The 13,118-nt window shown below is 38.7% G+C and overlaps 1 protein-coding gene across 4 annotated transcripts in view; it reads right to left on the bottom strand.

Moving 5' to 3' along the window:
- INTS4 (integrator complex subunit 4) overlaps window positions 1–13,118 on the bottom strand; it is a 92,832-nt gene that overhangs the window by 26,278 nt on the left and 53,436 nt on the right. For all 4 annotated transcript variants that reach the window (XM_044752290.2, XM_014859667.3, XM_070490618.1 and 1 more), the window contains 2 exons: window positions 4,259–4,401; window positions 1,533–1,648 (listed from right to left, as the gene is read on the bottom strand). In XM_044752290.2, the coding sequence (XP_044608225.1) occupies window positions 1,533–1,648; window positions 4,259–4,401 (259 nt within the window). The remainder of the gene's footprint in view (window positions 1–1,532; window positions 1,649–4,258; window positions 4,402–13,118) is intronic.

The following is a 13,118-nucleotide window of genomic DNA, read 5'->3' as shown; positions in this document are numbered from 1 at the left end:
TTGGTTAGTAGGACTTCAGGAATTAAATATGAAGTTTCTTCTTTCTACTTTTTTGAATTTTCTATGTATATTAATTTTATAAGAGAGGGAAAATCAGAAATTAAAAGTAAAAGATAAACATATCTTCCAATCTTCCATATGCATCCCAATGGCAGAGCCTGCTATTTGCCTACCTGATATCCATTCTTCCCTTTTTCCTTACTATCAGAATACTGATTTTATTCCAAATATCCTCTAACATCCTGCCTACAACCTGGACCTGGTGATTAGAGCTCTAGCAAGACTCTTGGACCACTGAAAACGGCAGAAAAGAAAAACAGAAGGAACCTGGATTACAAGAATAACGTGGAGTTGCTATACCAGCCCCAGACTGCTTACTTCCAGACTTCTTTTACATTGGAGAAAAATAAAAACAGTAATTTGTTCAAGCTACAATTGGGGGCAATCTCTTACTCACAGCCACATGTATTTCCTAAATAACATGATGATCCAACTACCCAGAAAAGTACCTTAACATAAGAGGCTTCCAAAAATGTTCAGTGTTTTTTTTTAATGTGAAAGGGCCTTCAGATTTCAGAGCACTTCAATACGTCACGTGAGATTTGTAGTGAATACCTAGCCCACAAGCCCCTCTCTGATGAGCTGAATTTCAAACAGCTATAGCACTGCACCTTTAGAGCTAAGGTCCGGGATGTGCCCTTCTTAGAGGTAAATATAGAATTAGGCATTGGTTAGCACATCAATCACACAGATCTTTAAAAACATTCTCCAAACACACTGTGAAAATAAACAGAATTGAGAGAATACAATGGTCATCTTACAACAGCCAGTTATTTGGCTGATCCCTGAATCTCAATAAATGCCCCTAAACCTCACCACGGATCTGCCATAGAGCGAAAAGAACCATGGGAGAGCATGGATGCACTGATGTAAATGTACTCTTGTAAACAGAAAACAATCCAATTGCACGGCAGGCTGTCCATGGCTATCACAAACCCACTGAACTTGCATCAGAGGCAGAGTAATTAGACTAATCACAGCTCAGCCAATCCCCTCCTTCATGCTGCAGATCAAATTAAACACGGAAAAAGATATAGGGGGAAGTCCATAGGCTTTAAAACCAAAGATGTCTGGCTATGAATCCCAGATTTGCTGCTTGGAGAGTTAAATAGCCTCCCTGAGTCTCAGTTTCCTCATCTGTAAACTGGGAATAATACCTCCTTCCAGGGTTGTCTGGAAGATCAGTGATAAAATGTATAAGGCATTAAAACAGTATGTGGAATATAGTTAGGTGTTCAATCAATAAGCAGTAAAAAAATATATTAATTATTAGTAGTATTAAATGGCAAAGGCAAACTGCTGTGAAAACAAGAATGAAAGCTGAGAATAATAACCACTAGGCTCGTTCAGGATATACTCTTACCTAACAGAAAGGAAAAAAATAAGACTCAGACCACCTAAGCTACACTGCAGAAAAAGATGACAAAATTCCCTGCCACGTCAGCAGGGCCTATCCTAAGCACAGAGGATACAAGCTGGATCATCCATGTCTGGTTCAGCTGTGTCAAAAAACGGGTGGGTGCTCAGGAGCTCTGGCACCAAGGGAAGCACCAGGGTTGGATGCCGACTTCCCAGAAACTTCAAGCATCTGAAACAAAGAAAATGAGAGCCCATTTTAGTAAGCTAATAAATGCTTTAAGAAGTACTGGGAATTGGAATCAGAAAACCTAATTTAGGATCACAAATTCTCAACCATCTACTTTTGCTATCTCTATGACTTCAGATAAGTCACTCAATTAATTCATGTTAAAAATTGGTTATTATGGGGGCTGGCCCCGTGGCCGAGTGGTTAAGTTCGCGCGCTCCGCTGCAGGCGGCCCAGTGTTTCGTTGGTTCGAATCCTGGGCGCGGACATGGCACTGCTCACCACGCTGTGGCAGCGTCCCACATACCACAACTAGAAGGACCCACAACGAAGAATATACAACTATGTACCAGGGGGCTTTGGGGAGAAAAAGGAAAAAAATAAAATCTTTAAAAAAAAAAAAAAATTTGGTTATTATGAAGATAAAAGAGCTGGTATAGCAGATACTATACTGGTCATTTAACCAACAGCCATTTCCCCCATCTTCCTTGCCAAGAGAACCCTAATTTTACTCAGGTATCAGGTAGGTACCAAAGTGCTCAGATAAGGTAGGCCCAGCCCCAGGACTCAACCACAGTTGGTCTAAACCCATCATGGCAAACTTAGTCCCATTTCCTGTGACTGGTTTGCAGGTAGTCCGGTAACTCAATTCTGGTCAGTGGAGTAAGAAGGAGAGTCTGCTGGGGAGCTTCTCAGGAATAGTTTCCTAACTAAACAAAAAGAAAAATGCCTGAGAAGGAGTTCTCTTTCCTTTCTGTCTTAAGATATTGTCTTATGAGGCAGCCATCTTGCACTATGAGGAGAAAGTCAAGGGAATCACAGAGAAATCAACCAGAGTAGTATTAACTCTGTTAAACTGTTGAAAGATCAATCCTGAAACCAACTTTCTGACTTCTTGTTATGCAAAAAATTTAGATATTGTTTAAGCCACTTTTAATCAAATTTTCTGCTACTTGTAGGCAAAAGCATTCTAACTGACATCCTGGGTGAAGTTCTGAAATCAGAAGAGACCTGACCTGAAATAGGAAACTTAATAACTGTGTGGCCTTGGGCAGATAAATTTCTTACCTACAAAATGGTATTAGAAATCATTACCTCATATCGTTGCTACAAGGATTAAATGAGATAATGAATGAACAGTACTTAGCAAGGTGTCTGTCATATACTAAGAACTCAATTAGCTATTAGCTAGCTATTATTAACTGGCTATTAGTCAAATACTATGACTACAGGAAGGCCCTTTATAAGCTACAAAGAACTACACAAGAGCTGGTAATTACGCATTTTTATTATTTTTTATTTGTTAAGTTGTGGTTTAGAAGGTGTGCTGAATTGAAAAGAAATATAAATCTTAATTTCTATTATTATTGAGTTTATAATCCAGCTGAGGCAAAGATGACTAACACTACAAGGTAATGAACTATCAAGTGGATGATACTCTGCTTTCTACCCATCAAAGGTAGAAGAGGTCACTACGATCAGAGGAAGTTTCACAGAGGAGATGGGACTTCCCCAGGGACTGGAACATAGGTAGACTAGCAAAAGAGAGAAAACAAATACCATGAAAAAATTCATGGATACATGGGGTATGAAAGCCATCACATTTAAAACACTTGATATTGTAGAGAAAGCACACTTTTCTCTAGTCCTGTTTTTCCCTCAATGTGGAAAGAACTTAATTCACTAATTTTCTGACCTCTCTCAGCCCTTTCACTCACAGTGAGTAAACTGTATCAGAACTGCAGTTACTGATATAGGTGTTTCTCCCCACTACAACCCCCACACCCGAAATGACTGAGCACTCCTTGAAGACAATCAGTAAACATGCTGAATTGAGCTGAACTGGACTGAACAAACATGAAAGAAACGGCAAAACAGAAAATCAGATAGCAAAAATGTTACTTGGAGCAAGAATCCCTGGTATTTCTAGTTTTTAATATATCTTCCAAGTACCTGATTTGACCCATAGTTTTTCTACTTTTAGTAACAAATTTTTCTGAAAATCAATAAATTATACAGTTGGAGTGACCTCATCACATAAGATCATTTAAATAGGCGAAGCACAATAACACACATTTTATATTAAATGTATGCAAGTAGTTCCTCAAACAGCAATTCATGAACAGCATTAACAGTTTGACTCTAGTCAGTAAAGCCAGAGGTAATCAGGGGAAAACAGGATTGTGATTTTCCATCTGTAAACTAAGGGGTGGCCCTGCCTCTAATCTCTACAATGATAGTTGTGATCCTGTATAAAGTGCAAAACAGACAAAGGAGAGATTAACACTAGACAGGAGGAAAAGGAAATCTAATCAATTCATCTCTGTACCTCCAACACTTACCACGGGGCTTGGCACACAGTAAGCACATAGCAGGCACATAACATTTGCTGGTGGATGGATGGACAAATGAATACATAATCTAAAATGCGATCTTCAGTTTAGGATTCAGACTCCTGAGAATTGGGTTAAGCTCAGTTGGATTAACTCAGGTTTCTAAATTGAATGGAAAATTGACAGCCATACCCTCAATCTATGATGATCCACTGAATAATGTCAATATGGTACATTTACCACATTGGACTCAGTGAGCAAATGAGCAAAAAGTCCTTACTTCCATATGGAGTCCCTGTCAGTAGGGTACTTGGTTAAATTTTTCAGCAGCTCCACCAGTGCAAGATGAATCCCTTCTTTGGTTGAAACATTAGTACAGCATAAGAGTTCATGAAGAGCCTCTCTGATATCTCTGGATGAATCCTTTAAAAAAAAAAAGGTCATAATAACAGCAGTCAGTGTGGATGAGCTATTATGGAGGAGTGTACAAATTACAATGGGAGTACAGGGCAAAAAGTCTCCCAGTTTTCTGGGAGTGGAGGGGCTGATGGTTGAGAAGATTTCACAGAGGAGGTGACATTTCAAGTGAGATTTGAAGAATTCATTCACTTATTCATTTATACATTCAACACTTATTGAATACATTATACAGCCAAACATTTATCAAGCACCTACTATGTCCCAAGTGCTAGGGATATGGCTGCGATTAAAATCAAATCCCTGTTCTCAAGAGCTTCATTCTAGTGAAAAGACAAAAATAAATAACTAAATATATACGTCAGAGAGTGATAAATATTATGGAGAAAGTATAAAGCAGGTTAAGGGTAAGGGAGTTGGCATATGTGGGGTACTTTACATGGGATAACCAAAGGGAACAGCAAACATAAAGGCCATGAAGGGAAGCATGTTTGAAAAATAGCAAGGAAGCCAGTGTGGCTAGAGCAGAGTAAACAGGGAGTAGTATGAGATGACGTCAGAAGTGGCCTCTTCCCTCCCAATGCCTCCTGCTTGACCTCGCTAAAATGATTAGAAAAGGTCACCAACAACTTCTAATGCTAAAGTCAATGGACACCTCATTTCTACTCTTACTTGATATCTCCATAGCATTTCCTGCCAGTTCTTTAAAACTCTTTAATGTAATTTAAAACATACATAAAAGCAGAGATAATAAATTCCCCAGTTCCAACAATTAACTCATCGTCCATTCTGTTTCATCCGTACCTTTACCCACTCCTCCCAATGAGATCACTTCGAAGCCAATCAGAGAAATCATAGCTTTCCATCAGTAAATATTTCCACAAATCTCTTTTTAAAAATGATTCTTCACAGAAAGAAAACACAAAACCAGTATCATGCTTAAAAATTTAATAATTCTTTAATATCAAAATATCCCGTCAGTACTCAAATTTCCCTGACTCCAAAACTTTTTGTTGGCTCTAATCAGGCTCCAGCTAAGGTCCACATATTACAATTGGGTTAAATATGTCCCTTAAGTATCTTTTAATAAGCAAAATCCCTTCACATTTCACTTTCCCCTCCAACCCCTGCAATTTCTCCCCTGTATGTCCTGTGATGGTGTTTAGATTTAGAGGCATGATCAGATCCAGGTTAAATTTTTTTTAATTTTTAATTTATTTTTTATTAGTATTTTTTAAAATTTTTTAAAATGTTATTGAGGTCATATTGGCTTTTAACACTGTAAATTTCAGGAGTACATTATTATATTTCAGTTTCTGTATAGACTGCATTGTGTTCACCACCAATAGTCTAGTTTTTATTGCTCACCATATACGTGCCCCTTTACCCCTTTCACCCTTCCCCCACCCCCTTTTCCTCTGGTAACCACTAATCTGTTCTCCTTATCTATGTGTGTGTTTGTTTATCTTCCACATATGAGTGGAATCATTCGATATTTGTCTTCCTCTGCCTGACTTATTTGGCTTAGCATAATTCTCTCAAGGTCCATACATGTTGTTGCAAATGGCACAATTTTGTCTTTTTTATGGCTGAATAGTATTCCATTGTGTATATATACCACACCTTCTTTATCCATTCATCCATTGATGGGCACTTGGATTGTTTCTGTGTCTTGGCTATTGAGAATAAATGCTGCAGTGAACATAGGGGTGCACAGCCTTTATGAATTGTTGATTTCATATTCTTTGGATAAATACCCAGTAGTGGAACAGCTGGGTCGTATGACATTTCTATGTTTAGTTTTTTGAGAAATCTCCATACACTGTTTTCCATAGCAGCTGTGCCAGTTTGCATTGCCACCAGCAGTGTATAAGGGTTTCCTTTTCCCAACATCTTCTCCAACACTTGTTATTTCTTGTCTTGTTAATTATTACCATTCTGATGTGTGTAAGGTGATATCTCATTGCAGTTTTGATTTGCATTTCCCTAATAATTAGTGATGTTGAACATCTTTTCATGTGCCTTTTGGCCATCTGGATATATTCTTTGGAAAAATGTCTGTTCAGATCCTCTGCCCATTTTTTGACCAGGGTGTTCAATTTGTTGTTGCTGAGTTCTTTACATATTTTGGAAATTAAGCCCTTGTCAGATATATGATTTGTAAATATTTTCTCCCAGTTGGCGGGGTGTCTTTTCGTTTTGTTGACGGTTTTCTCTGCTCTGCAGAAGCTTTTTAATCTCATGTAGTCCCATTTGTTTACTTTTTCTTTTGTTTCTTTTGCCTGAGTAGGCATGGTATTTGAAAAGATACTGCTAAGACCGATATCAAAGAGTGCACTGCCTATATTTTCTTCTAACAGTTTCACAGTTTCAGGTCTTACATTCAAGTCTTTAACCCATTTTGAGTTAATTTTTTTTTGTATGGTGTAAGATAATGGTCTACTTTCATTCTTTTGCATGTGGCTGTCCAGTTTTTCCAACACCATTTACTAAAGAGACTTTCCTTTCTCCATTGTATGTTCTTGGCTCCTTTGTCAAAGATTAGTTGTCCCAATTTTTCTTTTTTATAAGACCACTTCATAGGTGGTACTGTGTACTTCGATGTCTGTTTCTTTTTTGGGATGTTAGCAACCACTGATGATCACTGCCTAGATCTAGTAATTCATTAAAGTTGTAAAACAATAATACACAAATTCTATCATTCCTCTGCATTTATTAACTGGAATACTTCTACAAAGAGAAATCTTCCTTTATCAACCAGCTAGTTATCTTGAAGTTCAGTTTATGTAGGAAAAAAGAAGGATAAATGCTTGATTGCTTAATTTACCAGTTTTCAAAATGAGTTGACTATTAATCTTCCAAACATGACTAAGATACTGTTTTGTTTTTTAAGTTTCATTACAAAATCATGAATTTAAACATATTTGCAGTTATAATTCTTAATGATGTGTTTCACCTTTGGCCAGTGAGAGGCTATTTAATTTGTCTCCTGGGTCTTTCTGATACAATCTTATAGGTCTTTGATGGCTAATATTTGCTTTCTGTATGACAACGTGGTATAAGTTCATCTTGTTACGTTTCTCGTGCCAGACCTGGAACCAGCCACTTCTCTTATGAATTTTGGTTCCTTTTAGAAGGAAATAGGATCTCCAAAGCATCTTTTTAAGTCAGGTTTACTGACATATAATTTACATTCTGTAAATTTATCTTTTTTAGTGTAGATTTATATGAGTTTAACAAATGCATATAGTTATGTAACCACCATCACAATCATGATATAAAACATTCTGATCACCCAAACACTTTCCTAGCGTCTCTTTGTAGTCTACTCCTCACCTCCAGCCTCTGGCAACCACTGAGATATCTCCTGCTACAGTTTTGTCTTTTCCAAAACGTCATATAAATGGAACCAGAGATCATGCTGCTTCTTGAGTCGGCAACTTTCACCTAGCATAATGCATTTGAGATTCATCCACGTTGTTACGTGTATTAGCAGCTCATTCCTTCTTATTACTGAGTAGTATTCCATTGTATAGATGTACCACAGTTTACCCATTCACCAACTGAAGGATTCTGTGTTGTTTCCAGTTTGGGATTATTATAAATAAAGCTGCAATAAACATTTGCATATGGGATTTTGCATGAAAATGTTTTCAACTCTCTTTAGGAAATACTTCAGAGGTGGACTGTGGGATCATATGGTAAGTGGAGGTTTAACTTTATAAGCAATTGCCGTGCTGTTTTCCACAGTGATTCTACCATTTTGCACTCCCACCAGCAGTGTATGAGCGTGCCAGTTGCTCCCCACCCTCACAGCACTTGATATTGTCAGGGTTTCTTTTCTTCTTTTTTCCCAGCCATTCTAATAGGTATGTTGTAATATCTCACTAAGGTTTTAATTTGTATTTCCCTAATGCAACTGAATAATCTGCTTTTTATTACTGACTTCTGAGAATTCTTTTTTTTTTGGAGGAAGATTAGCCCTGAGCTAACATCTGCTGCCCATCCTCCTCTTTTTGCTGAGGAAGACTGGCCCTGAGCTAACATCCATGCTCATCTTCCTCTACTTCATATGTGGGACGTCTGCCACAGCATGGCTTGCCAAGCGGTGCACAGGTCCACCCGGGATTCAAGCCGGTGAACCCCGGGCTGCCAAAGTGGAATGTGAGAACTCAACCACTGCACCACTGGGGTGGGCCCTGAGAATTCTTTATATATTCTTTATCAGATATGTATTTTGCAAATATTTTTCTCAGTCTGCAGTATGTCTTTTCAAAAACATTTTCTTTTAGCTTAGAAAACAAGAAACTTACTGTCTCCATTCTGGAGGCTTGAGATCCAAAACCAAGTTACTAGCAGGTCTGGTTCCTTGTGAGGGCTGAGGGAGAATCTGTTCCATGCTTCTCTCCTCGCTTCTGGTAGCCTTGGCATTCCTTGGCTTGTAGATGGCATTCTCTCTGGGTCTTCACACTGTGTTCCCCCATGCATGTTTCTGTATCCAAATCCACCTCCTCCCCTTTTATGGATGGTTTATATACCAAAAGCATTCTGTGTGTTTGCTTTGGTCTCATTATCTCTCTTTACTGTGGTAAAATATACATAAAATTTACCATTTTAAGTGTACAGCTCTATGGCATTAAGTACATTCACATTGTTTTGCCATCTTTACAATTTCTTCAAAGTGTCTTTTTGAAGAGCTTTTTAATTTTGATGCAGTGCAATTTATCTAGTTATTTCTTTTATGGGTTAAGCTTTTGGTGTTCTATCTAATCCAAGGTCTAAACCAAGGTCACAAATATTTTCTCCTAAAAATTTTATATCTTAAGTTTTACTTAATACATGAAAGAAATCAAACTAAAAATTTTAACGGACATATCTGCATCCACATGGCAAAATCTAAGAACAGAGGATGCTGCTTCAACGCTGGGTTGCAGACACGCCTTCTTTATTCTCCAGGCACCCTCTCACATCCTGCAGGTCTCTCATCTCTTTACTCTGTACAGTTAGAGGGGCCAACTTCCTACTAAACACATCTGACCAAGTCATTCCCGTTTAGGAACTTCATTTGGCTTCCCACCGCTTCTAGGATAAAGCTCAGGCTCCCCAGAATGCACACAAGGCCCTTCACAATCAGTCCCCTGCTCAGCTCTCCCGTTAACCTCTCCCACCCCTCTCCCTCAAAGCCACGTGAACTTATCAATGTTCCCTGTCCATGCTGTGCCATTTCACCCCTCCCAGCCTCTACCTGTGGCCATATGCTATCCCTCTGGCTAGAATGTCATTCCTTACCTTACATTTGATACCACTTTGTATTACTGGTTTATACTGCTGCCTTCCCTGTAAAACTGTGAGCAACTCAGAGGCAAGAACTAGCACTGTCTACTTGGACATCCTCAGAACCTAGTACAGAATCCGGCTCAGTAAAAAAAATCAGTAAATGTTTCTTGAATGACTTTATCAATATATGAACTACTACCATATGAATGCTTTCTATGTGCCATGCACCAAGCTAAGCACTTTACATGAATTCTCTCATTTAATTCTCATAAGAAACACATATTCATGTGGAATTATCCTCACTTTATTGATGAGAAAACTAAGGACCAGAGAGATTAAATACATAATTTGTCCAAAGTCACAAAGCCAGTACGACACTCTGCTAAAATCCTTTAATAGCTTCCAGTTGCTCTTTTCTTAATATGACTTTCAAGGCTCTGCATGAGCTGGTCCCACCCACCCCTCCAGCCTAATCTCACACCACACACTAGCTCTTTGTTACAGCCAGGCCCTCTTTTGGTCTCTCAACTGTGCCATGTTTCCACCTACCCCAGAGTTTCTATACTTGCTGCTCCTTTGCCTGGAATGCTCTTATACCTCACACTCCCAACTCTTTCTGCCTAGTTAGCACGTAATTCCTTCCTTAGAGCTCAGTTTCAGAAGCCTTTCCTAATGGCTGCATCTCATAAACCTGCAAAGACCAAGCGCCTCTATGATATACTCCCATGGGACTTCACTCCTTTCTGTCGCGAGCTCCTTTCCTCAGTTTATTATTACACCTTCATTTGCATCTGTCTGTCTCCCTCATATCTAAATTATAAGGTCCAGGAGAGCAGGGCCATGGTTTTTGCTCACTATTGTATCCTCTTTATTAGCATAGCACCTGGCACATAATCGGTGGTCACTAAATATCAACAAAACAAAGGGAAAAAGGAAGGACCAAAAAGAGGGACTGACAAGTTGATTCAGATCTGTTTGTCTCTACATGCTGTGGACTTAACCATAAGATATAACACTTCCCAAATCTCTACCAATCATAGGGGACAGCTATAGCGATGTATTGAAGAAACAATTTCAAAGTAAGAAGAAAACAACTTGTGTGTTTCTTAAGAACTTCCCAGTTATCCAGCTGACCTGTGCAGATTTGTTTCAGATGTTAACTAAGGATCCACTATGCATAAGTCATCACATTACACCCTGAAAAGAATACAGTAAAGGGTACAACATGGTCACTCTAATTAAGGAGCTCATAGTCTCATCTAGGAGATAAGACAAATACAGTAAACCTGTCATCAATGATAAAATGTGAAAACTATGTAAGAGACACATGGGCTTAGCACTCAATAAATATGCCTTAAATGAAGGAATGAGGGAAAGAGTCAATTTATCAGATATGAATTTCAAGAAAACATCAAGAATGACATATGCTGAAAGAGGGGCAAATCATTATGTTACCCCTCTGCATAAAATCCTCCAGTGGTTTCCCATAATACTTAGAGTAAAATCCAAACATCTTACAATGGCCCCCAAGGCACTCCACCTGCTCCTACCCACCTCTCAGACCTCATTTCATGCCATACTTGTACTTTCTCACTACGTTCCACCTATACTGGCCTTCTTACTCCTGTTCTGTAAACACCCCAAGCTCATCCGTGCCTTACAGCCTTTCTACTAGCTGCCTCTACCTGAAAGTCTTTCCCCCAACCTTCACATGGCTGGTTTCTTTTGTCATTCAAGACTCAACTCAAACATTGTCTCCTTAGAAAGGCTTTTCCTAACCACTCAATTTTACAGTGAAATTCCCCATTCCTCCATCACTGTTTATCTTCTGCATAAGATTTCTCACTATCTGAAATCATTTTGGTTTTTTTTACTCTACCTCTCTTTAGAATATAAGTTCTGTAACAGCAGAAAACGTATCTGTTTTCGACACCACTACATTTCTAGAACATAGACAGTGCTTGATGAATTCAGGTAGTAGCTTAACATAACAAACAAAAAAGGCAAATTAAAGCTGGAAGGGTCAGCTAGCTAAGTCTTAATGCAATGAAGTACAGTGACATGGTAAATACAAGGAGCACTGAGTACAAGAGTGAACACTGAGACACTGAGTTTATATAAGTCTAAACTTCTTGGACAGAACCACAAGTCAAGGAGTTTAGACCTAAACAAATTCTTCGTGAGTTTTATAAAAAAGCACTCACTAATAAGTAATACCTGTGGCCCTATGAACAATTCTGTACATCAAAACATAGTTTAGCTACTAAGCAAACATTTACTCTGCATCTCCTTGCATCCAACACTGCAAGACACTGGGAATAAAAGAACTTAAAAAGCCAAGACCCTGCCCCCTTGAGAAGGGTCTGAATAATAATCAGAATATATACTGATAAATGCTACAGTAGTCTACACTTGGGTGTTATTGGAATTCAGAGGCATGCTATTTAGCCCAACAAGGGGGTGGGGTTAGTTAAGGAAGGCTTCCTAGATCTGTTGCCTAATGTAGATCCTGGGCATAAGGGGAGAAGTCAGCTAGGTGAAAAGCGGCAGTTTTGCAGGCAGATGGGGAAAAATTACAAAGAAAAAATGGTGAGGAAAAGCACGATGATTAGGGGAGTGACTACAGCATGAGGTTCAAGGTGAGGAATGATGGGAAAGAAAGCTAAAAAGGAAAGAATGGGCTAGGTTATAGGGACCACCACTACCGAACAATACTTTGAATGCAAACTCATCTTAGGAAAAAATACATGAAAAATCTTTTCTTTTTTTAAAGATTTTATTTTTCCTTTTTCTCCCCAAAGCCTCCCAGTACATAGTTGTGTATTTTCAGTTGTGGGTCCCTCTAGTTTGTGGCAAGTGGGATGCCACTTCAGCATGGCTTGATGAGTGGTGCCATGTCCGCACCCAGGATCGGAACCAGTGAAACCCTGGGCCGCCGAAGTGGAGCGCACGAACTTAACCACTTGGCCACGGGGCTGGCCCCGAAATACAGGAAAAATCTTAACAGAAGTGCTAAGCAACTGAGAGAATGATAGGGAACTTCGAAGTACCCGATCTGTTTTGTGAAGTATGTAGCAGAAATGTTCAACAAACTCTAATGACTAAACATCAAATTGCACAATATCTGAAAAAGTAAAAAAAAGAAAAACCAGAGGCCAAATCTCTTTTATTAATATTTTTTAAAACTTTAGTACTCACAAATAAAATACAGACCCTTTATAAAAATAATTCAAGAACCATAGAGTTGTACAGCCTGGGAGGCAAATCTGTATTCATATCCTGGCACAACCGCTTATTAGCTATGTGACCTCAAACAAATTACTTTTTTCTCTGTAAAACTCCAGGGTTGAATGAATTGATCCCTAAGATCTTTTCCTGCTGCAACATCCTATGATTCACTAAAGAATGAAATCAAATCAAAGGCTGAAGAGAATTCTTCATAGTTT

The sequence above is a fragment of the Equus asinus genome, chromosome 20 (genome assembly GCF_041296235.1).
Source record: "Equus asinus isolate D_3611 breed Donkey chromosome 20, EquAss-T2T_v2, whole genome shotgun sequence".
In the NCBI taxonomy this organism is placed as follows: domain Eukaryota; kingdom Metazoa; phylum Chordata; class Mammalia; order Perissodactyla; family Equidae; genus Equus; species Equus asinus.
Note: the sequence above shows the minus strand (reverse complement) of the source record. Positions and strands in the feature narration are given on the sequence as shown.